The sequence below is a fragment of the Gnatocerus cornutus genome, chromosome 6 (genome assembly GCF_029298725.1).
Source record: "Gnatocerus cornutus isolate USDA-ARS CGAHR chromosome 6, icGnaCorn1.1, whole genome shotgun sequence".
Taxonomy (NCBI): domain Eukaryota; kingdom Metazoa; phylum Arthropoda; class Insecta; order Coleoptera; family Tenebrionidae; genus Gnatocerus; species Gnatocerus cornutus.
Window position 1 is genome coordinate 16,031,874 of NC_142238.1, and position 23,413 is coordinate 16,055,286.

Consider the following 23,413-nt stretch of genomic DNA (forward strand, 5'->3'; position numbering starts at 1 on the left):
TTCGGCTCAAAATAAAATTTTTGTAAAATCTGTATTTCTTTTTCTAAAATTTTGTACTTTGGCACAGTTAATAAACACTGTAAAACTAGTACCCTCACCAAATTTCATGGTCCTAACTTAAAAACTAACAAAAATCCAAATTTTAATATCAGAATGTTGGAAATATTTAGTCCGTCTAAAAAAAAAATTACTAAAATCTATGTTTTTTGTTCTAAAATTTTGAACTTTAGCACAATTAAGAAACCCTTTTGAGAAAGTAACTTCACCAAATTTCATTGTCCTAACTTAAAAACCAACAAAAATACGAATTTTAATATCAAAAAGTTGTAAATATTTCTTTCGAGCCAAGTTAAAATTTTCTAAAATCTGTATTTCTTGTTCTAAAATTTTGTACTTAGGCACAGTTAATTCACACTTTAGAAAAAGAAACTTCACCAAATTTTATTGTCCTAACTTAAAAACTAACGAAGATACGAATTTTAATAATCAAAAGTTGGAAGTTTTTGGTTCGGCTTAAAATAAAATTTTCAAAATTCTTTATTTCTTGTTCTAAAATTTTGAACTTGGCACAGTTGATGAAAATTTTAGAAGTAGGAACCTCACCAAATTTCATTACCATAACTTAAGAACTAACAAAGATAAAAACTTTGATTAAAAAAAAAACAGAAAATGTTTGGTTCGCCCTAAAATAGAATTTTCTAGAATCTGTATTTCTTGTTCTTTAGAGCCAATTTTGTATGGATTGGTCTAAAATTTTCCTGACGTTTATGATTACATTTTCATTTTGTTATAGCCCATGTTTTTATTGCTCACAATATCTGACGCGCATATGATTAAATAAGCAAAGTGGTGCATTATCGTCCAGATGTAGGTCCACTCGAAATATTTTGGGAATACAAAGAGCCTGTTATGTTTAGGTACAAGAGGTCGTGACCACACCACCTCACTAGACTCTGTTCTCCTAACCAATAAACCAATAAACGATGTGATTCAATAACTAACCGAAGAACAAGTTCTATAAGTTTGACGTTGATTTTTCCATCGAAACAGATTAACGCAAACTGCTAAAATAAAAACTCGTTAAGCATCCAAGAATTTATCAATTACTTCCTCTTTCTTCCTTAATCTCTCCACAAATCAGCGCTGAACCTTGATGAAGCAGAGTGAAAAAACTCATAACTGATCCAACCGTAATTAATATTCTCCGAATGAGTCTCTTCTGACGTTGTTTATTATCAGATTCTTCGCACCCCGACAATAATAATAACCGATTAGAACGAACTTAACCGTCACCAGCAGCTGCGTTCTGAGATTGAAAGCTCCCATTGTCCACGTTCTGATTCCGCGACGCTACAAGATTCGTTTTCCATTCACGACGACTTCTTTTGGAGTTTGAAATTAATTCCGAAATTGATCCGAGTTCAACGCTCGTGTCTTCAAGAAGCGCATAGAAAATATTTATCTTCGATAACGACTTTCGTAATTAATAAAGGCGTGTTATCGTCCTGAGTCATTTTATAATCCAACTAAGAGTTTTGCCACCGCTGCTTTGCATTGACCACGCTGACACGTGCCGTTATGCTATTATGAACTGAAGAAGTCGACTGTATCACCGGAAGGATGTCACCCTTTGGTAACTTTACCAGAATCGGAGTTCCCTTCGGCCCATATGGTTCGGTAATTCGTACCGTTGGAGAGTCTTCGGTGGTGGCATATGGATGTGATGTACAGCTGCAACCACCAGACAGAGGGTGACTCGTGGCGCACACGTGCCCACCTGGTCATTATGACCCTCGTTTCCGCAAAAGAACCATGGAATTGTGTTTGGATTAATCATAACACTTTATGTGGAGTTAGCAAGAAGTGTTTCTCAAGACGGAAAAATGTGCCATTGGAGCGTTTAGTTGACCTGGAGGTCTTATTACAACCTTCCAAGAATTAGCAAAGTTATGATCAATCCCAAACTTATTTTATTATGTTTGTTTACACTTGAGGTTTTCTGGGAAATCTTTAATGAATCATCTCGGAATTTTCAAATTCTCTGATGATAACACAGCCTGCAAGTGTTACAAACACGCTTTTCCTTGATAACGATAACCCAAAACTGTCTAATTCAAACATTAGAGATAATAAAAGTCAAATAAAAATCAATCTGAAGCAGTTTACCGGACCATCAACCTCAAGGCCGCCGAAGACTTGGCAGACACAGAAAGTTAAGTTTATGCGGTGTAAAATTAAAATATTCTTTGTGTTTACGTGGAAGGAACAAAGAAAAATGATTAAGCGTCGCAGAAATCAGTGTAATTGAATGATTCGTCTCAGGTTGAATCACAGATTAATATTCATGAGAAAATTTTTATCGGCTGGGAAAACGTAATTGTATAGTTGCGTTCTTGAAGCAGTGATATGAACGAGTCATGTGTTATAAAAAATCAACAAAATTCGTCTCTTTGAACTCTTTTTTCGACGATTCGAAAGTGTAACCACAAATGCAAATTACCCCGATTTCCTTTTATGAATTAATATCCATAATTAGCACCCAAACAAATTAGAGAAACTAGTGCATTTAAGTATGATTAATAAAAAGTCTTAAGTGGTGCTTGAGACCGAAAGAAATTCAACTCACGTTTTCCGATGAGAATATCACCCTTTAGAACATTTTCCGTCACTATTATTATGCACTTCACAGCACAATTTCGTTTTGTACAACTTGAAGCACGTTCAAAATTTGTATTCGAAGCGGTCGCGCGTTGCTGCGATAACACTCTGGTGGGGCATCTTCGGCGGTGGGGACATTTACTGGTGTTCTATTGGCGGTCAGAGGGTTGTGATTTAAACGTGAGAAAGTTGGATTAGAGGAGTTGCTCACTTTGGGGAATTTTGGAAAGCAATGGAATTTTAATGACCGGATTTTCAGGTAAAAATGTGGTTGTAATAAAGTCTTGTTGTTAGTGGAGACACATTGTTTGGGGGTTAAGGGGATTAAAAGTGTCGAGACTTTGGGGGGTGGGAAGTTCAAGAGTTCTCAGGGTCTTAAATTATTATTATTTTTATTTTTGAGCAAATTTAAAATTCAATTTTTTTATTTTTAACGAACGTGATACTCAACATTTTCTAGTAAAGACTGTAAGTCGGACAGTTTTAATGTTAAAACCATGAAATTTGGTGCACTTATAACTTGAGAGTTGTCTATTAAGTACCCAAAATTTCAAAATTTTAGAACAAAAAATGTCCAATTTTGGAATATTTTTTTTGAGCATGAAGACAAATTTTAAATTTTTTTATTAAAAGGGTACTTCGGACAGTTTTAACGTTTAAGCACTGAAATTTATTGCACTTATAACTTGATAGATGTCTGTTGAGTGGCCAAAATTTCAACATTTTTTAACAAAAAATGTTCAATTTTGGAATTTTTTATTTTAAGTTGGATGAGAGAGTTCAAAATTTTCTATTAAATTCGACAAGTCCAATAGTTCTAACGTTAAAACTATAAAATTTGGTGCATCTGTTACTCGTGAGTCTGTGTCCAGTATTTTAAATTTAAAAGCGCTTAGAAAAAAATTCAATTTTTTATTTTCTGCAGAATTTAAAACTCAAAATTTTCTATTAAAAGCTGTAAGTTCGACAGTCTTAACGTTAGAGGACTGATATTTGGTGTACTAATAACTTGAAAGCTGCGCGTTGAATGGCTAAAATTTCAAAATTTTAAAACGGAAAATGTTAAATTTTGAGATTTTTTATTTTGAGCAGAACGACAAAATTCAAAATTTTTTATTAAAAGTTGTACATTCACCAATTATAACGTTTAAGCAATAAAATTTGGTGTACTAATAACTTGAGAATTGTTTATTGAGTGCCCAAAATTTCAAAGTTTTAGAGCAAAAGATGTCCAATTTTGGAATTTTTATTTTGAGCAGGAAAATAAAGTCAAAAATTTTCTACTAAATTCTACAAGTTTGACAGCTCTAACGTTAAAATTATGAAATCTGGTGGCTTTGTTTCGCGCAAGTCGGCATCCAGTATTTTAAAATAAAAAGCGCTTAAAAAAAAATTTAATTTTTGATTTTCAGATAAAATTAAAACTCAAAATTTTCTATTAAATACTATAAGTACGACAGTTTTAACGTATAAGCACTGAAATTTGGTGCACTTATAACTTAAAAGCTGTCTAGAGTAGCCAAAATTTGAAAATTTTAAAACGAAAAATGTCAAATTTTGAATTTTTTTTATTTGAGCAGGACGATTAAATTCAAATTTTTTTATTAAAAGCTGTAAGTCCTACAGTTTTAACGATTAAGCACTGAAATTTGGGGCACTTGTAACTTGGAAGTTGTTTATTGAGAACCCAAAATTTCAAAAGTTTAGAACCAAAAAATGTCCAATTTTGGAATTTTTTTCTTTGAGCATGAAGAAAAACTTCAATATTTTTATTAAAAGCTGTAAGTCCGACAGTTTTAATGGTTAAGCACTGAAACTTATAACTTGAAATCTGTCTATTAAGTGGCCAAAATTTCAAAATTTTAAAACGAAAAATGTTAAATTTTGAAATTTTTTATTTTGAGCAGAACGACAAAATTCAAAATTTTTTATTAAAAGTTGTACATTCACCAATTATAACGTTTAATCAATAAAATTTGGTGTACTAATAACTTGAGAATTGTTTATTGAGTGCCCAAAATTTCAAAGTTTTAGAGCAAAAGATGTGCAATTTTGGAATTTTTATTTTGAGCAGGAAAATAAAATCAAAATTTGTTTACTAAATTCTACAAGTTTGACAGCTCTAACGTTAAAATTATGAAATCTGGTGGCTTTGTTTCGCGCAAGTCGGCATCCAGTATTTTAAAATAAAAAGCGCTTAAAAAAAAATTTAATTTTTGATTTTCAGATAAAATTAAAACTCAAAATTTTCTATTAAATACTATAAGTACGACAGTTTTAACGTATAAGCACTGAAATTTGGTGCACTTATAACTTAAAAGCTGTCTAGAGTAGCCAAAATTTGAAAATTTTAAAACGAAAAATGTCAAATTTTGAATTTTTTTTATTTGAGCAGGACGATTAAATTCAAATTTTTTTATTAAAAGCTGTAAGTCCTACAGTTTTAACGATTAAGCACTGAAATTTGGGGCACTTGTAACTTGGAAGTTGTTTATTGAGAACCCAAAATTTCAAAAGTTTAGAACCAAAAAATGTCCAATTTTGGAATTTTTTTCTTTGAGCATGAAGACAAACTTCAATATTTTTATTAAAAGCTGTAAGTCCGACAGTTTTAATGGTTAAGCACTGAAACTTATAACTTGAAATCTGTCTATTAAGTGGCCAAAATTTCAAAATTTTAAAACGAAAAATGTTAAATTTTGAAATTTTTTATTTTGAGCAGAACGACAAAATTCAAAATTTTTTATTAAAAGTTGTACATTCACCAATTATAACGTTTAAGCAATAAAATTTGGTGTACTAATAACTTGAGAATTGTTTATTGAGTGCCTAAAATTTCAAAGTTTTAGAGCAAAAGATGTCCAATTTTGGAATTTTTATTTTGAGCAGGAAAATAAAGTCAGGAAAATAACTTGAGAATTGTTTATTGAGTGCCCAAAATTTCAAAGTTTTAGAGCAAAAGATTCCAATTTTGGAATTTTTATTTTGAGCAGGAAAATAAAGTCAAAAATTTTCTACTAAATTCTACAAGTTTGACAGTTCTAGCGTTAAAATTATGAAATTTGGTGGCTTTGTTTCGCGCAAGTCGGCATCCAGTATTTTAAAATAAAAAGCGCTTGAAAAAAATTTAATTTTTGATTTTCAGATAAAATTAAAACTCAAAATTTTCTATTAAATACTATAAGTACGACAGTTTTAACGTTTAAGCACTTAAATTTGGTGCACTTATAACTTAAAAGCTGTCTAGAGTAGCCAAAATTTGAAAATTTTAAAACGAAAAATGTCAAATTTTGATTTTTTTTATTTGAGCAGGACGATTAAATTCAATTTTTTTTATTAAAAGCTGTAAGTCCTACAGTTTTAACGATTAAGCACTGAAATTTGGGGCACTTGTAACTTGGAAGTTGTTTATTGAGAACCCAAAATTTCAAAAGTTTAGAACCAAAAAATGTCCAATTTTGGAATTTTTTTCTTTGAGCATGAAGACAAACTTCAATATTTTTATTAAAAGCTGTAAGTCCGACAGTTTTAATGGTTAAGCACTGAAACTTATAACTTGAAAGCTGTCTATTAAGTGGCCAAAATTTCAAAATTTGAAAACAAAAATGTCAAATTTTGAAATTTTTAATTTTTAGCAGCACGAAAATTTTCTATTAAGCTGTAAGTCTACCAGTTTGAATGTTTACGCAGTGAAATTTGGTGTACTAATAACTTGAGAGTTGTTTATTGAGCGCCCAAATTTTTAAAATTTCGAATTTTTTTATTTTGAGTACGAAGACAAAGTTCAAAATTTTCAACTAAATTCTACAAGTTCGACAGTTCTAACGTTAAAACTATAAAATTTGGTAGATTTGTTCTTCGAGAGTTTGTGTCCAGTATTTTAAATTAAAAAGCGCTTAGAAAAAATTTTTTTTTTTTATTTTTGGAAGAATTTATAGCTCAAAATTTTCTATTAATAGCTGTAAGTTCGACAGTCTTAACGTTAGAGGACTGATATTTGGTGTGGATTAAAAATTTTATCAAAAACTGACTTTACCAACGACTTGAAAGTTTTTTGGAAGACTTATTTAATAATTTTTTTAATTGTTGGAACAAATTCTATTTCGGAGAAAGCATTTCTGCTTTAGAATGACTGTACATTTTTTCCCCAAATTAATGAATTGTATGCAACTAAATATACACACAAACATATAGTTTGACTTTATCGCCCATCTAAAATTTCATCTGAAAAACTCTTGAGCATTTTAATTGAAAATATGGCAACTTTCGACGGCAAACTAAAAGGAGAAAGAAACACAGAATAAGAAACTATTTTCCAAAGCTTTTCAAAAAACTTAGGAAAGAAAATGAGCATGTTTCGGAAAACGGACAAGAAGAGACCGCAGTTATTTAAGTCAGTCAAAACTCTTTTATTTCCCTTCTTTCTGTGACCGACTTGTGCCAATTTCCCTCAATTCTGGCATATTTTTCCTTGCACCCATTAAATCCCCATTAAAACTTTCATCCAATTCGAAAACACTAAACACGCTAATAGTGATAGACCCCATTCCTTCCGGCACCGAGCGTCATCACTCCACCTCCAACAATTCTGTATTACTCAATTTTAAAGAAATATTTTCATCAGTGGCCCTGTCCACGTGACTTACAGAAGCTTCTCACTAGTCTGTTCTAATTTTGGCGAGCACCGACGTCGAGGCGTAGTCCACGTCGTATTCCAATTCACATTTCAATTTAATTCACTTTTCAATTCACATCAAATCTTCGCTCAATTCATGGAAAAAGAGAAATTGTAAGCCGAATTTGGCCGAGTTGAGAATTTCCAAAATCACGTAAGTAGCGTTCGATGTCTTTGTACTGACAATAATAGCTCGTTGTGGCGTGTTTTGTAATTGTTTCTATCATCGCGGTTTTGAAAAATTTGTTTTATTTTTGAAGGAACAAGGCTGTGTTCTTGATGGTTGGTATTTTTAGTACGAAATTCCGTAACAATGATGTTTGGCGCTGTTTACTTTTATTCAGAGCTTAGTTTTGATTTATTATAAACCGTTTTGATCAATGGATTTTTGCAGAGCCATGATTCACGTGGACGAAACTGATCCCATCGGTGGTAAGTCTCTTTTCCATTTTTAATCAAACCGAAAAAGACAATTGCGCACTTGCAACACCGCCACTTTTTTTCCTTTTTGTGCCCGGAGAGTACGCTGACTTTATCTTATTTCGAGGCAGAAAAGTTTGTTTATTTCCACCCAAAGCTCTTCACAGTTATCTTAACGCCACCAATAATAAACGAAAAATCCAATAATAACATCCTAAACTAATTGAATCTGGTAAAATGCGGAAGCCCACCTAGACCCACATTCTTTGGAAAAAATTCGGGGCAATCTCGAATTTGAGTCAGAACTAGATCGCGTTTTCCCAACACTCCAAATTGATTGTTTTGGTTTGGGGCTAACACCAAGTTCAGTTCGGCACCGCGCCAATTGGCATCTCATCAAACCATTCAAGATCGCGCGTTTTGCAGAAGTTCAACTGAGTTTCCCGCACAGAGACGTGCAGATCCAGAAAGGAGTGGACCCGAAGGACCTCTACGAACTCGAAGAAGAAGTCGGAAGGTAAAAACTCCTCATTTTGTACATTAACACTCCAGCGGGATTTCAGAGGGAAGTTTGGGACAGTGTTCAAATGCCGGGAGAAATCGACCGGATTGGCTCTCGCCGCGAAATTCGTGGCCGTTCCGAAGAAGGAAGACCGCAGGAACGTGGAGCGAGAAGTCGATATTATGAAGGCGCTCCAACACCCGAGGCTCATCCAGCTGTACGACGCCTTCGAGAACGGAAAGGTGATGTGTGTTATCTTGGAACTGTAAGTAACACTCTTCCGCTTTCCTCCACTCTGGTTTAGTATTGAAGGTGGTGAGCTCTTCGAGCGGGTCATCGACGATGACTTCGTTCTCACCGAGAAAGCCTGCACGATCTTCATGAGACAGATCTGTGAAGGAGTCAACTTCATTCATAAACAGAAGATTCTACATCTGGATATGAAGCCGGAAAACATTCTTTGCTTGACGAGGACTGGTAACAGAATTAAGATCATCGATTTTGGCTTGGCGCGACGTTTCGACCCTGATAAGAAGCTGCAGGTGCTTTTTGGCACCCCGGAGTTTGTAGCTCCGGAAGTGGTGAATTTTGACCAGATTGGGTACGGCACCGACATGTGGTCAGTCGGAGTCATCTGTTACGTCTTGTAAGCCAAATTTCTTATTTATTTGCGTCCTATTTTTACCGATCGTTTTTATTTTGAACAGGAAGACAAAGTTAAAAGTTGTAAGTCTACCAGTTTTAACGTTCAAGAAATGAAATTTGGTGTACTAATATCTTGAGAGTTGTCTATTGAGTAAAAATTTCAAAATTTTAAAACAAAAAATGTTTAATTTTGAAATTTTTTATTTTGAGTTGAAAGACAAAGTTCAAAATTTTCTACTAAATTCTACAAGTTCGAAAGTTTTAACGTTAAAACTATGAAATATAGTGGAATTGTTGCTCAAGAGTCTTCATCAAATATTTTAAATTAAAAAACGATAAGAAAAAAAATTATTATTTTTATTTTCAGATGAATTAAAAACTTTAATTAAAAAATTTTCCATTAAAAGATGTAAGTCCGACAATTTTAACGATTAAGCACTTAAATTTAGTGCACTTATAACTTGAAAGTTGTCTATTGAGTGGCCAAAATTTCAAATTTTTCTGATAAAAAATGGCAAATTTAGATTTTTTTTTGGGGCCACCAGTTTTAACGTTTAAACAATGAAATTTGGTGTACTAATAACTTGAAAGTTGTCTATTGAGTGCTTAAAATTTTAAAATTTTGGAGCACAAAATGTCCAGTTTTGGAATTTTTTATTTTGATTAGGAAGACAAAGTTCAAAATTTTCTACTAAATTTAACAAGCCGGACAGTTCTAACGTTAAAATTATAAAATTTGGTGGCTTTGTTCCTCGAAAGTCTGCATTCAGTGACTTAAAATAAAAAGTGCTTAGAAAAAAAATCAATTTTTGATTTTCAGATAAATTTAAAACTCATTTTTTTTATTAAAAGCTGTAAGTTCGACAGTTTTAACGTCAAAGCACTGAAATTTAGTGCACTTATAACTTGAAAGTTGTTTATTGAGTGGCCAAAATTTCAAATTTTTATGATAAAAAATGGCAAATTTTTTTTTTTTGGGCCACCAGTTTTAACGTTTAAACAATGAAATTTGGTGTACTAATAACTTGAGAGTTGTCTATTGAATGCTTAAAATTTTAAAATTTTGGAACACAAAATGTCTAGTTTTGGAATTTTTTATTTTGATTAGGAAGACAAAGTTCAAAATTTTCTACTAAATTTAACAAGCCGGACAGTTCTAACGTTAAAATTATAAAATTTGGTGGCTTTGTTCCTCGAAAGTCTGCATTCAGTGACTTAAAATAAAAAGTGCTTAGAAAAAAAATCAATTTTTGATTTTCAGATAAATTTAAAACTCATTTTTTTGATTAAAAGCTGTAAGTTCGACAGTTTTAACGTCAAAGCACTGAAATTTAGTGCACTTATAACTTGAAAGTTGTTTATTGAGTGGCCAAAATTTCAAATTTTTATGATAAAAAATGGCAAATTTTTTTTTTTTGGGCCACCAGTTTTAACGTTTAAACAATGAAATTTGGTGTACTAATAACTTGAGAGTTGTCTATTGAGTGCTCAAAATTGATTAGGATTAGGATTAACGATTAAGCACTGAAATTTGGTGCACTGATAACTTGAAAGTTGTCTATTAAATACTCAAAATTTCAAAATTTTAGAACAAAAAATGTCTAATTTTGTAATTTTTTTATTTTACATAGAATGTTCAAAATTTTCTACTAAATTCTACAAGTTTAACAGTTCTAACGTTAAAACTATAAAAGTTGGAGGATTTGTTACACTAGGGTCTGTGTCTAGTATTTTAAATTAAAAATTTTAAAATTTTGGAACACAAAATGTCCAGTTTTGGAATTTTTTATTTTGATTACGAAGACAAAGTTCAAAATTTTCAACTAAATTTAACAAGTCGGACTATTCTAACGTTAAAATTATAAAATTTGGTGGCTTTGTTCCTCGAAAGTCTGCATTCAGTGATTTAAAATAAAAAGTGCTTAGAAAAAAATTCAATTTTTGATTTTCAGATAAATTTAAAACTCAATTTTTTTTATTAAAAGCTGTAAGTTCGACAGTTTTAAAGTCAAAGCACTGAAATTTGGTGCACTAATAACTTGAAAGCTGTCTATTGGGGGGCCAAAATTTTAAAACTTTAAAACGAAAAATGTCAAATTTTGAGATTTTTTATTTTGAACAGGACGACAAAATTCAAAATTTTCTATTAAAAACTGTAAATCCACTAGTTTTAACGTTAAAGAAATGAAATTTGGTGTACTAATAACTTGAAAGTTGTCTGTTGAGTGCTCAAATTTTTAAAATTTTAGAACAAAATATGTCCAATTTTGGAATTTTTATTTTGAGCAGGAAGACAAAGTCTAAAATTTTCTACTAAATTCTACAAGTTCGAAAGTTTTAACGTTAAAACTATGAAATATAGTGGAAATGTTGCTCAAGAGTCTGTATCTAATTTTTAATAAAAAAACCTTAAGAAAAAAAATATATAATATTTTTATTTTCAGATGAATTTTAAACTCAAAATTTCTACTAAAAGCTGTAAGTCCGACAGTTCTAACGGTTAAGCACTGAAATTTGGTGCGCTTATAACTCGAAAGCTGTCTATTGAGTGGCCAAAATTTCAAAATTTTAAAACAAAAAAAGTCAAATTTTGAAATTTTTATTTTGAGCAGGACGACAAAATTCAAAATTTTCTGTTAAACTCGGCAGTTTTACAATTACAGTAAGAATTCAAAATTCTGATTTAGCATGTGGTCAATCGGAGTCATCTGTACGTCTTGCAAGCCAAATTTCTTATTTATTCGCGTCCTATTTTTACGCATGGTTTTCGGGCCAAGGAAACGAAATCACGGCCAATCTCTTTCCAGGCTTTCTGGGCTGTCTCCGTTCATGGGGCACACCGACGTGGAGACGATGGCCAACGTCACCATCGCCAAGTACGACTTCGACGACGAAGCCTTCGATGAAATCTCCGACATGGCTAAAGACTTCATCCAGAAGCTCCTCCAGAAGGACCCCCAGTAAGTCTCTTTCACAAAAAAGCATGCAAAACCCACTCTTGACTAACTTCTTGGGAGTTCGCATGCTTTCCCCCATTAATCCCTCTAACTAACTTTCTCCTTGCAGCCATCGAATGACTGCCGAAGACTGTTTGAATCACGAATGGCTGAAACGCAAAAAGATCGTTCCTCGTTCCCCATCCATGGACGTCACGAAAGACAATTTAAGACAGTTCGTAGAGCGATGGAACGAACATCCAAACTCTCCCTACGTGTTCGAAGTGACTTCTCATATGATATCCCCCACGTGCTCTGGAGGACACCAGTTGAGCGACTCTCTTCACTCACTGGTGGGAATGTCTCCTTCTCCTTGCGGATCTTTGGCTTCTTCTCCCGGCTCTGATAACGCCTTCGCTAGTTTCGACACCAACGAACTTATCCCACCGACGCTGGATCAGTTCAGAAGATCTTCAGATAGCACGTGCATTCTTAAAGGCCCCGACGTCACCGAACGAATCAATCTAGCTGAAGAGATCCGCAAGTTGTCCGACAAGCTCTTCCAATTATCAAACATATCGACCACAGTCACTAATAGCAGTTTCGACGAACTGACTCTTCCTTCGATTCCCATTATTAGAAAGGAGCTTCCGAACGGACTCCCACGCGACCACCCAGAAAGTCCAAACTGCGGAGTTCCATGGAGGCGCACAAAGTACCGACTGAACCACAAGAGCAGAGATGTGCCTCTAATCACGAGAAACTCAACTTTTTTCGAAGAACAATGCAAAATAATGGAAAAAGTGCACATTGAACACAGTCCCAGCCCTGGACCGGATGGCACTAAAACCTTGCTGCTGCGTTTGTTGGAACAGTGGGATGGGCCACATGGACCTGTGCGATCCAACATCAGACACGCGTCGGTTTCGGGGGAATGGAGCGAGAATGACTCCTTGGGCCAAAGATCCATCAGCTCTTTAAACAACTTCTTCCAGTCAAGAGCGACGAGTAAAAAGATCACCGCTTTTCACCACAATAAATAATCTCTTTAATATTGATACTAACGCTTGCATTTGTTTGACGAGTGAATAAGTCACTTCATTACTAGCTTTCTAGGCATTAAAAAGCATTTCTCATCTTTCAATTGGGACCAGCAAATCTCTTAAAACTAATGTATGTAAACGTCACTGTTAAATAAACGTTACACAAACACCAATTATACCTTTTTACGACTGCACCCCCTTAAATTTTCTTCACCTTTCTAGAGCACGATTGAGCGCATCTGAAGCCCTCCTGCACACTTGGCTCTCGTTGGAAACAGTCCATCCTGAGACGGAGCTGAGTAAATCAAAATTGAAAAGATATGTAATTAAAAAGCGTTGGATTAAAGCTGTCAACACCATCATAGCCTTGCATAGAATGGGGGCTAAAATTCACACCGAGCTTGTGTAGAGCTAAGACTCTTCAAGGAAACAATTCTAGTCAAAAGAGAATTCCTATTGTTTGGTTTATTTTATTCTTTAATGCTACTCACTTGTGTTATTTTTCTGTGATGTATAATAAACTCACCTTGTTTGAATAAGATTTTATTTATTATAAACAACTGTGTGGTTTCTGTTAGTTTTATAATAATAGGTTCTTGGCTCTGATTCTTATTTAGCGCGCAATTCTAAATACGTTGAAATAGCCTCTCAGATCGTAGAATTAGCTTCTCAGATTGTAAAATTAGCCACTCAGATTGTATAAATAGTCTATTCAGCCTCTCAAATCGTAGAAAAAGCCTCTCTAGCCTCTCAGATCGTAGAATTAGCCTCAGATCCTAGAAATGGTTTCTCAAATCGTATAAATTGTCTCTCAGATCGTAGAAATAGCCTGTCAGATCGTTAAAATAGCCTCTATATCCTCTCAGATCGTAGAAATAGCCTCTCAGATCATAATAATAGTCACTCAAATTGTAGAAATAGCCTCTCAGATTGTAGAATTAGCCTCTCAAGCCTCTCAGATCGTAGACATAGCTTCTCAGATCAAAGAAATAGCCTCGCAGATCGTATAAATAGCACCTCTACATTTTTAGATCGTAGAAGTAGCCCCTCAAATCCTAGAAATGGCATCCCAGATCGTAGAAATAGCTTCATAGATCTTAGAAATAGCCTCTCAGATCGTAGAATTAGCTTCTCAGATTGTAAAATTAGCCACTCAGATTGTATAAATAGCCTATTCAGCCTCTCAAATCGTAGAAAAAGCCTCTCTAGCCTCTCAGATCGTAGAATTAGCCTCAGATCCTAGAAATGGTTTCTCAAATCGTATAAATAGTCTCTCAGATCGTGGAAATAGCCTGTCAGATCGTTAAAATAGCCTCTATATCCTCTCAGATCGTAGAAATAGCCTCTCAGATCATAATAATAGTCACTCAAATTGTAGAAATAGCCTCTCAGATTGTAGAATTAGCCTCTCAAGCCTCTCAGATCGTAGACATAGCTTCTCAGATCAAAGAAATAGCCTCGCAGATCGTATAAATAGCACCTCTACATTTTTAGATCGTAGAAGTAGCCCCTCAAATCCTAGAAATGGCATCCCAGATCGTAGAAATAGCTTCATAGATCTTAGAAATAGCCTCTCAGATCGTAGAATTAGCTTCTCAGATTGTAAAATTGGCCACTCAGATTGTATAAATAGCCTATTCAGCCTCTCAAATCGTAGAAAAAGCCTCTCTAGCCTCTCAGATCGTAGAATTAGCCTCAGATCCTAGAAATGGTTTCTCAAATCGTATAAATAGTCTCTCAGATCGTAGAAATAGCCTGTCAGATCGTTAAAATAGCCTCTATAGCCTCTCAAATCGTAGAAATAGCCTCTCAGATCATAATAATAGTCACTCAAATTGTAGAAATAGCCTCTCAGATTGTAGAATTAGCCTCTCAAGCCTCTCAGATCGTAGACATAGCTTCTCAGATCAAAGAAATAGCCTTGCAGATCGTATAAATAGCACCTCTACCTTTTTAGATCGTAGAAGTAGCCCCTCAAATCCTAGAAATGGCATCTCAGATCGTAGAAATAGCTTCATAGATCTTAGAAATAGCCTCTCAGATCGTAGAATTAGCTTCTCAGATTGTAAAATTAGCCACTCAGATTGTATAAATAGCCTATTTAGCCTCTCAAATCGTAGAAAAAGCCTCTCTAGCCTCTCACTCAGATCGTAGAATTAGCCTCCCAAATCCTAAAAACAGCTTCTCAGATCCTAGAAGTCTCTTAGATCGTAGAAATAGCCTTCAGATAATAAAAATAGTCACTCAAATTGTAGAAATAGCCTCTCAGATTGTAGAATTAGCCTCTCAAGCCTCTCAGATCGTAGAAATAGGTTCTCAGATCAAAGAAATAGCCTCGCAGATCGTATAAATAGCCCCTCTACCTTTTCAGATCGTAGAAGTAGCCCGTCAGATCCTAGAAATGGCATCTCAGAGCGTAGAAATAAGCTTTCTAGCCTTTTAATCGTAGAAATAGCCCCTCTAGCCTCGCAGGTCGTAAATAGCTTCATAGATTATATTGTAGTCTCTCATATCATAGAATTAGCCTCTCAGATCGTTAAAATAGACTATCAGATTGTATAAATAGCCTCTCAAATCGTAAAATTAGTCTCTCAGATCCTAGAAATAGCCTCTCAGATCGTAGAAAAAGCCTCTTGGATCAGATATTCTCCGGCAATAGGAAATATTCCATGAAAATTAAAGGTTTTAGACTCTAAACTGACTCGTTTGAATTAAATTTTATTAGAAATAAGTATCTTCTTCCGATACAAAATTGTAACTTAACGGTATGATTTCTGGTATCTTGCGCGAGCTCCTGGACCGCCGAATTTCTTGGGTTCGCAACGACGAGGATCTGCTACCAACAAGGTGCGGTCGTATTGGATAAGAATATCCTTGAGCTCCTTCTTTGACGCCTCATCAACATCTATAGAAAAAACAGTTAATTTTTCTAACTCAATAAAAGTACCAACTCACATTTTTGATAATATGCAACCAAAGCCTTAGAAATAGCTTGTCTGATGGCGTAGATCTGTGAAACATGGCCTCCCCCGTTCACACGCACTCTGATGTCCACAGCAGAGAACTTGTCCTGAAGACAATACAATGAGAAAAGAACAAACTAAAGGTAAAAGTTTTGGAGTAATCAGTGTCAGTGCTGTTTCATTTCACATGTTTTCACATCAATTTCGGGATATTTACTCATCATTCTGTTTAGTACACAAAGACAAGTTTGTTAGTTTACCTTTCCAAGCAACAAGATGGGCTCTTGTAACTTGTCTTGCAACATTTTAGGTTCCACTTGGCTCAAGGGGCGTCCATTCACTCGCAAAATGCCTCTGCCACGCTTACAGTAAGCTACAGCGGTGGCTGATTTCTAAAAAACCACATTAACACGTGAAGAAATTGAGGTTAAGTATGAGATCTTACCTTGCGTCCGAAGACTTGCACAGAGTGGATGGGCTCCTTCTTTGTCTACGGATGAAAAAAAGTTACATTTTTTATATTGAATTTGGGCGAAATTAGTTTAATTTACCTTTTGCAAAGTCGGGTTCATGTTGTCACTGTGGATTCAACAAGAAAAGGAAGGAGATGGCGGAGATGACAGGTGACAGAACTAGGGGGATCAAAAGAGCAACTAACAGAGACGTTATCTCTTTATTTGGGGCTCCTTTCTATTATTCTTATTCTAATAAATCAAACAAGTAATAATCTCATATTGTACAATGATCAAATTCTAAAAGAAAAACAATAAATGTAGGATCATTTTTAATTACAGTACGTCCACACGGTAACTCAAAGCGCGGGATAAATTTAAATTAAAACCAGTTTAAAGACGATAAAACTTTTATTATAAATTTCTGTTACAAGCACCAAATAAAATATCAATATAATCAACAAGTATCACATTTCAATTCTACGAGAATTTAAAGTGCAGTAGTTTCCGGACGGTCGCGGGTCCATTCCACAGCCCATTCAGCATCAAATTCCAATACAGAGGCGGCATCATCATTTTCTTCATGATATACATGCTCCACAGCTCCTTCCCTTGGTTGAAAGGAAAAGTCTCCAACGGTGTTAAATTGTAATCAAATTCGGCCAAAATGCACCGGTCATAGCCTGTTACAAGCGGGCAAGAGGCGTATCCATCGTACTCCGCAGTGGCTTTCTCCCCTTTCATCACCGCCTGCATGTTTGTAAAAACGACTTGACACTGCGCGGCTACAAAAAAATATAATCAATGTAAAATCTAGGAAAAAAAAAAATAAACCTGCAGCTGCCGCGGTTTTTGAGTTAGGCGTGGAGCTGCAATCCCCAATCGCAAAAATATTGGGGAATCTGACACTCTGAAGAGTTAGTTTGTCGACGTCGACGAAACCGGCTTCGTTGGTTAAGTCGCGACAGTCGCGGAGGACTTCCGGGGCGCTCATCGGGGGCGTCACGTGAAGAAGAGAGTACTAAAAAAAAATGCAGAGGAGTTCCCACTCGTTTGATCTTACTTTATAAACTTTGAAGTCATTCGGTTGATCGAGATTGACGAAAATCGCTTCCTTTTTATCGGGTCGGACTTCAACCAAATTCGATCTTAAGTTCACTTGGATGTTGCGCTCTTCACAGATTTTCCAGAGGGCGTCGGCGTACTTTTTCACCCCGAAAATCACAGGGAGGGATGTGTTGTAAATTATTTGGGCTTTATCCCTTTTCCCCACTTTTCTGAGGTAGTGATCAGTGAGGTAACAGATTTTTTGAGGGGCTCCTGGACACTTCACCGGCGTGTTGGGGAAGGTGAAAATCGCATTACCCCCATCAAACTGTTTTAGGGCTCTATAAGTCGATTCTACGTAATTTGGGGAGTAGTTAGAGCACACTCCTGTGTCGCCACTAAGCCCAGCTTCCAAACCTGGAATCTGAGAGAAAGTAGTTGTAGTTGCAACCCGAAAAACTCACTTTATTGTAATCAGTTTGTAGCCCCACAGCTACGAGTAAGTAGTCGTATTTTATAACATCCCCTTTCGCAGTGGAAACTGCGTTTGTTGAAGGAGAAAACTGCGCCGCTGAGTCTTGCAACCAAATTGCGTTTTTGGGGAGAACATCAGCGGTGTTTTTCCTGGCTTCGGAAAGACTACAAGTCCCACCCCCCACGAGAGTGAAAAGGGGTTGGTAATAGTGTTTATCATTCGGTTCCAAAATTATCAGCTCTTTTTTGTTGAGGACTTTGCTGAGTTTGGCGGCAGTGGCGCAGCCACCAGTGCCTCCCCCAACAACCAAGACTTTACAACTGAAAAGGAATAATAAAATTTGGTAATAAGGGAGGATTCGTACCTATGTTGGGTCGCTTTGACTCCTGAGGTGGAAAAAGCTCTTGTGACTTGCGAAAAGGGGTTCATTTTGGGGTTTTACTGAAAATAAAGTTATTTGCAATATTAATAAACGATAAGCGAGGCTTGTTTGGCAATTAAGATAAAAAGTTGTTTATCAAAATTATTATCAAGTAATAATTTTACCTAAATTGATAATTTATTAAAGGAGAATTTGGAGCTTGAAGTAATATCATCACTTCTGAGTGGAGCTGCAATAAAAATAGGCTAAAACTTACTTGGATTTGGGCAGTGCACTTAATTGCAAAGCAAAAACTTGAGATTTTTGTAAAGAAAACCGATTACATATAACCTATAAATCTGTCATTGTGTTCTTTTGTTTATCGAGACTACTTGATACAAAAATTAATTGTTCGTGTTTTATGCAACCACAATCATTTCGATGTTGAAAATATAATCGACTGTCACTTTTAATTACAAAAACTAAAAACAAATCAAATTAAATTGCTGACGGAATATTTTTGAATAAAATTTCAGAGATTATGCAACCAACTGAACATCTGCGTAGTTGGCTACCCTGGCTAAAATCACTAAAACGTCATTTTTGACATTCGACGGTTTGTCTGAATCTCACGCGAACAAAAACCTTGCAAAACAGAAGAAAATCGAACTCCACAACACAAAATGGTACGTAATTTCTTCATTTCCTTTCCATAACCACAGTTTTTCTCACCACGCACTGTTTTTTCTCATAATCTCTCTAAAAACCGCATATCTAAACTCAGGTGTGTCATTGTCCCGGCAAACCCACGTGCCTCTCTTAATTTTCCCATTTCTAGGTGTCTTTGAATCCCGTCAGAGTCCTCAAGCATGAGGCCGAAGAAGAAAAAGCGGAAATCGCCCGTTTGTCAAGTTTCGTGGGGGCTATAGCCATAGGGGACCTCGTAAAAAGCACCCTTGGCCCCAAAGGAATGGACAAAATTCTGGTCTCTAGCGGCAGGAACGCCGGTCAGGTCGAAGTAACGAACGATGGGGCGACGATTCTGAAGGCTGTGGGGGTTGATAACCCCGCGGCGAAAGTCCTGGTTGACATGTCCAAGGTGCAGGATGACGAAGTGGGCGATGGGACTACGTCAGTGACAGTTTTTGGTAATTTAGATATACGATATTTTATTCTTGATTCTGATTGTTTGTTACAGCCTCTGAACTGTTGAAGGAGGCGGAACGGCTAATTGACCAGAAAATCCACCCCCAGACCATCATAGCGGGGTGGAGGAAGGCTGTGGATGTCGCCCGCAAAGCCCTCCGTGAAGCTTCTTTGGATAATAGCAACGATAACGAGAAGTTTCGCAACGACTTGATGAACATCGCTAGAACTACGTTGAGCTCGAAAATTCTGTCGCAGCACAAAGAGCATTTTGCGAAGTTAGCTGTTGATGCGGTGCTCCGGTTGAAAGGGTCCGGGGATTTGCAGGCTATTCAACTGATTAAGAAGACTGGAGGGACTCTGGAGGACTCGTTTTTGGATGAAGGGTTTCTCTTAGATAAGAAGCCAGGAGTTCACCAGCCAAAACGTGTGGAAAATGCTCGAATTTTGATCGCGAATACCCCCATGGACACCGATAAGATCAAAGTTTTTGGTTCTCATATCAAAGTCGACTCCATGGCGAAAATCGCGGAATTGGAAGCCGCCGAAAAGGAGAAAATGAAGGATAAAGTGAACAAAATCCTCAAACACAATGCGAGTGTCTTTATCAACAGACAGTTGATTTATAATTACCCGGAGCAGCTCTTCGCCGACGCCGGTGTTATGGCGATCGAACACGCAGATTTCGATGGGATTGAGCGTCTGGCTTTGGTCACTGGGGGCGAAATCGTCTCAACTTTTGATAATCCGAGTTTGGTCAAACTGGGCACTTGCGAGTTGATTGAGCAGGTGATGATCGGTGAAGACATCTTGCTCCGTTTCAGCGGGGTGCCTCTCGGTGAAGCTTGCACTGTGGTCATCCGAGGGGCCACCCAGCAGATTATCGATGAAGCGGACAGATCTCTCCATGACGCTCTTTGCGTGCTTGCGGCGACTGTTAAAGAAAGCCGCATTGTCTATGGAGGCGGCTGCAGCGAGACTCTCATGGCGGTGGCGGTGGGTAAAGCAGCGGCTAATACACCAGGAAAAGAAGCAGTGGCGATGGAAGCCTTCGCGAGAGCTTTATTGCAATTGCCGACAATTATTGCAGATAATGCTGGGTACGATTCTGCACAGTTGGTTAGCGAATTGAAGGCGGCACACAACAGTGGGAGTAGCACTGCTGGGTTGAACATGGAGGCTGGAGAAATTGGAGATATGAGGAATTTAGGCATTACTGAGTCGTTCGTTGTTAAGAGACAGGTGCTGTTGTCGGCGTCGGAGGCGGCGGAGATGATTTTAAGAGTTGATAATATTATCAAAGCGGCTCCGAGGAGGCGAGTTGAAGATAGAGGACATTGTTAGATGTAATCAGCCACTCAGTTTTACTAATTTCTATTAATTTGAATTGCATTTCTATGTATTGGTATTTCACAATAAACACACTTAACTTCACTTTAGTTGTCTTAATTTACCAGAAGGTTTCACCCAATAAACGTTCATTCTTAAAAAATTTGAAAAATAAAAATTCTAAAATTCGTTTCTTTTGCTCTAGAAATTTGTAATTTGGTTTAATCAATAAACATCTCATAAGAAGTAACTGTCAAATTTTGTTACTGTAGGCCTAAAACTGTCAGAATTAGAATTTTTATTTTTAAATTTTTGAAAAATAAAATATTTAAAATTAGTCTTTTTTGCTCTAGAAATTTGTAATCTGGTACGATTAATGAATATTTCAAAAAAAGTTACTTTGTTAAATTTTGTTACTGTAGCAATAAAACTTTGAGAATTAGATTTTTTTTCTATTTTAAAATTTTGGAAAAATAAAATTTCTAAAATTCGTCTCTTTTGCTCTAGAAATTTGTAATTTGGCACTATTAATAAACGTCTCTAAAGAAGTAGCTTTGCCGACTTTCGTTACTGTAGGCCTAAAACTTGCAGAATTACATGTTTTTTTAAATTTTAAGATTTCCAAAAATAAATTTCTAAAATTCGTCTCTTTTGCTCTTGAAATTTGTAATTTGGCACGATTAATAAACGTCTTTAAAGAAGTAACTTTGCCAAATTTCGTTACTGTAGGCCTAAAATTGGCAAAGTTAAATGTTTTTTTTTTTAATTTTTAAGATTTTTAAAAATTTAAATTTTAAAATTTGTCTTTTTTGTTCTAGACATTTGTAATTTAGCACGATTAATAAACGTCTCTAAAGAAGTAGCTTTGTCAAATCTTGTTACTGTAGGCCTAAAACTGGCAGAATTATATGTTTTTTTTTAATTTTTAGGATTTCCAAAAATAAATTTCTAAAATTCGTCTCTTTTGCTCTTGAAATTTGTAGTTTGGCACGATTAATAAAAAATGTCTTTACACAAGTAACTTTGCCAAGTTTCGTTACTGTAGGCCTAAAACTGGCAGAATTAGATGTTTTTTTTTTAATTTTTAAGATTTTCAAAAAATACATTTTTAAAATTGTATTGTTCTAGACATTTGTATTTTGACACGATTAAGAAACGTCCCTAAAGAAGTAACTTTACCAAATTTTGTTACTGTAGGCCTAAAACTGCCAGAATTAGAAATTTTTAAATGTTCAAATTTTTTAAAAATAAAATTTTTAAAATTTCTCATTTTTGCTCTAGAAATTTGTAGTTTGGCACGATTAATAAAGGTCCCTAAAGAAGTAACTTTGCCAAATTTTGTTACTGTAGGCTTAAAACTGGTAGAATTAGATGTTTTTTTTTTAATTTTAAAGATTTTTAAAAAATAAATTTTTAAAATTTGTCTCTTTTGTTCTAGAAATTTGTAATTAAGCACGATTAATAAACGTCCCTAAAAAAGTAATTTTGCCAAATTTCGCTAGTGTAGGCCTAAAACTGCCAGAATTAAGATTTTTTTAAACTTTCAAAATTTTGAAATATAAAATTTATAAAATTTGTTACTTTTGCTTTAGACATTTGTAATTTGGCACCATTAATAAAGGTCCCTAAAGAAGTAACTTTGCCAAATTTTGTTACTGTAGGCTTAAAACTGGCAGAATTAGATGTTTTTTTTTTAATTTTGAAGATTTAAAAAAAATAAATTTCTAAAATTCGTCTCTTTTGTTCTAGAAATCTGTAATTTAGCACGATTAATAAACGTCCCTAAAGAAGTAACTTTGCCAAATTTCGCTAGTGTAGGCCTAAAACTGTCAGAATTAAGATTTTTTTAAACTTTCAAAATTTTGAAATATAAAATTTATAAAATTTGTTATTTTAGCTTTAGAAATTTGTAATTTGGCACAATTAATAAAAACCTCAAAAAAAGTTACTTTGCGAAATTTCGTTACTGTAGGCCTAAAACTGCCAGAATTAGAAATTTTTAAATGTTCAAATTTTTTAAAAATAAAATTTTTAAAATTTCTCATTTTTGCTCTAGAAATTTGTAGTTTGGCACGATTAATAAAGGTCCCTAAAGAAGTAACTTTGCCAAATTTTGTTACTGTAGGCTTAAAACTGGTAGAATTAGATGTTTTTTTTTTTCATTTTAAAAATTTTTAAAAAATAAATTTTTAAAATTTGTCTCTTTTGTTCTAGAAATTTGTAATTAAGCACGATTAATAAACGTCCCTAAAGAAGTAACTTTACCAAATTTCGCTAGTGTAGGCCTAAAACTGCCAGAATTAAGATTTTTTTAAACTTTCAAAATTTTGAAATATAAAATTTATAAAATTTGTCACTTTTGCTTTAGACATTTGTAATTTGGCACGATTAATAAAGGTCCCTAAAGAAGTAACTTTGCCAAATTTTGTTACTGTAGGCTTAAAACTGGCAGAATTAGATGTTTTTTTTTTAATTTTAAAGATTTAAAAAAAATATATTTCTAAAATTCGTCTCTTTTGTTCTAGAAATCTGTAATTTAGCACGATTAATAAACGTCCCTAAAGAAGTAACTTTGCCAAATTTCGCTAGTGTAGGCCTAAAACTGCCAGAATTAAGATTTTTTAAACTTTCAAAATTTTGAAATATAATTTATAAAATTTGTTACTTTTGCTTTAGAAATTTGTAATTTAGCACAATTAATAAATACCTCAAAAAAAGTAATTTTGCGAAATTTCGTTACTGTAGGCCTAAAACTGCCAGA

The 23,413-nt window shown here is 34.8% G+C and overlaps 4 protein-coding genes across 4 annotated transcripts; 2 read left to right on the forward strand and 2 right to left on the reverse strand.

Moving 5' to 3' along the window:
- Positions 1-7,297: 7,297 nt before the first annotated feature.
- On the forward strand, positions 7,298-13,052 carry LOC148173406 (myosin light chain kinase family member 4-like). Its single transcript, XM_088038610.1, has 7 exons — positions 7,298-7,487; positions 7,728-7,765; positions 8,180-8,270; positions 8,317-8,520; positions 8,560-8,901; positions 11,708-11,860; positions 11,967-13,052. The coding sequence occupies exons 2-7, from the start codon at positions 7,732-7,734 to the stop codon at positions 12,877-12,879; spliced, it is 1,737 nt and encodes a 578-aa protein (XP_087894736.1). The 5' UTR covers positions 7,298-7,487; positions 7,728-7,731; the 3' UTR covers positions 12,880-13,052.
- A 2,528-nt stretch (positions 13,053-15,580) lies between these two features.
- RpS16 (ribosomal protein S16) lies at positions 15,581-16,480 on the reverse strand. Its single transcript, XM_088038847.1, has 5 exons — positions 16,394-16,480; positions 16,288-16,332; positions 16,103-16,234; positions 15,835-15,949; positions 15,581-15,784 (listed from the first exon to the last, which is right to left on the reverse strand). Exons 1-5 carry the CDS (start codon positions 16,412-16,414, stop codon positions 15,639-15,641), a joined length of 459 nt encoding a protein of 152 aa, XP_087894973.1. The 5' UTR covers positions 16,415-16,480; the 3' UTR covers positions 15,581-15,638.
- A 212-nt stretch (positions 16,481-16,692) lies between these two features.
- Positions 16,693-18,733, reverse strand: Sqor (Sulfide quinone oxidoreductase). The gene is made up of 6 exons (XM_088038936.1): positions 18,455-18,733; positions 18,181-18,257; positions 17,806-18,136; positions 17,358-17,765; positions 17,129-17,315; positions 16,693-17,079 (listed from the first exon to the last, which is right to left on the reverse strand). Exons 2-6 carry the CDS (start codon positions 18,243-18,245, stop codon positions 16,775-16,777), a joined length of 1,296 nt encoding a protein of 431 aa, XP_087895062.1. The 5' UTR covers positions 18,246-18,257; positions 18,455-18,733; the 3' UTR covers positions 16,693-16,774.
- A 15-nt stretch (positions 18,734-18,748) lies between these two features.
- CCT2 (chaperonin containing TCP1 subunit 2) lies at positions 18,749-20,757 on the forward strand. The gene is made up of 3 exons (XM_088038935.1): positions 18,749-18,863; positions 19,016-19,325; positions 19,376-20,757. The coding sequence occupies exons 1-3, from the start codon at positions 18,861-18,863 to the stop codon at positions 20,665-20,667; spliced, it is 1,605 nt and encodes a 534-aa protein (XP_087895061.1). The 5' UTR covers positions 18,749-18,860; the 3' UTR covers positions 20,668-20,757.
- The last annotated feature ends 2,656 nt before the right edge of the window (positions 20,758-23,413 follow it).

What these genes read in the sequence shown, in the direction of transcription:
- LOC148173406 (XM_088038610.1), top strand. Translation starts at nt 7,732, where the DNA reads ATGATTCACGTGGACGAAACTGATCCCATCGGTG. An exon ending in CTCGAAGAAGAAGTCGGAAG is followed by an intron (nt 8,271 to 8,316) that starts GTAAAAACTCCT and finishes GCGGGATTTCAG; the next exon opens with AGGGAAGTTTGGGACAGTGT. An exon ending in CTCCTCCAGAAGGACCCCCA is followed by an intron (nt 11,861 to 11,966) that starts GTAAGTCTCTTT and finishes TTCTCCTTGCAG; the next exon opens with CCATCGAATGACTGCCGAAG.
- RpS16 (XM_088038847.1), bottom strand. Translation starts at nt 16,414, where the DNA reads ATGAACCCGACTTTGCAAAAG. An exon ending in TGCAAGTCTTCGGACGCAAG is followed by an intron (nt 16,235 to 16,287) that starts GTAAGATCTCAT and finishes GTGGTTTTTTAG; the next exon opens with AAATCAGCCACCGCTGTAGC. An exon ending in CCATCTTGTTGCTTGGAAAG is followed by an intron (nt 15,950 to 16,102) that starts GTAAACTAACAA and finishes TATTGTCTTCAG; the next exon opens with GACAAGTTCTCTGCTGTGGA.
- Sqor (XM_088038936.1), bottom strand. Translation starts at nt 18,245, where the DNA reads ATGAACCCCTTTTCGCAAGTCACAAGAGCTTTTTCCACCTCAGGAGTC. An exon ending in GTCAAAGCGACCCAACATAG is followed by an intron (nt 18,137 to 18,180) that starts GTACGAATCCTC and finishes ATTCCTTTTCAG; the next exon opens with TTGTAAAGTCTTGGTTGTTG. An exon ending in AAAAACCGCGGCAGCTGCAG is followed by an intron (nt 17,080 to 17,128) that starts GTTTATTTTTTT and finishes ATTTTTTTGTAG; the next exon opens with CCGCGCAGTGTCAAGTCGTT.
- CCT2 (XM_088038935.1), top strand. An exon ending in TACGTCAGTGACAGTTTTTG is followed by an intron (nt 19,326 to 19,375) that starts GTAATTTAGATA and finishes TGTTTGTTACAG; the next exon opens with CCTCTGAACTGTTGAAGGAG.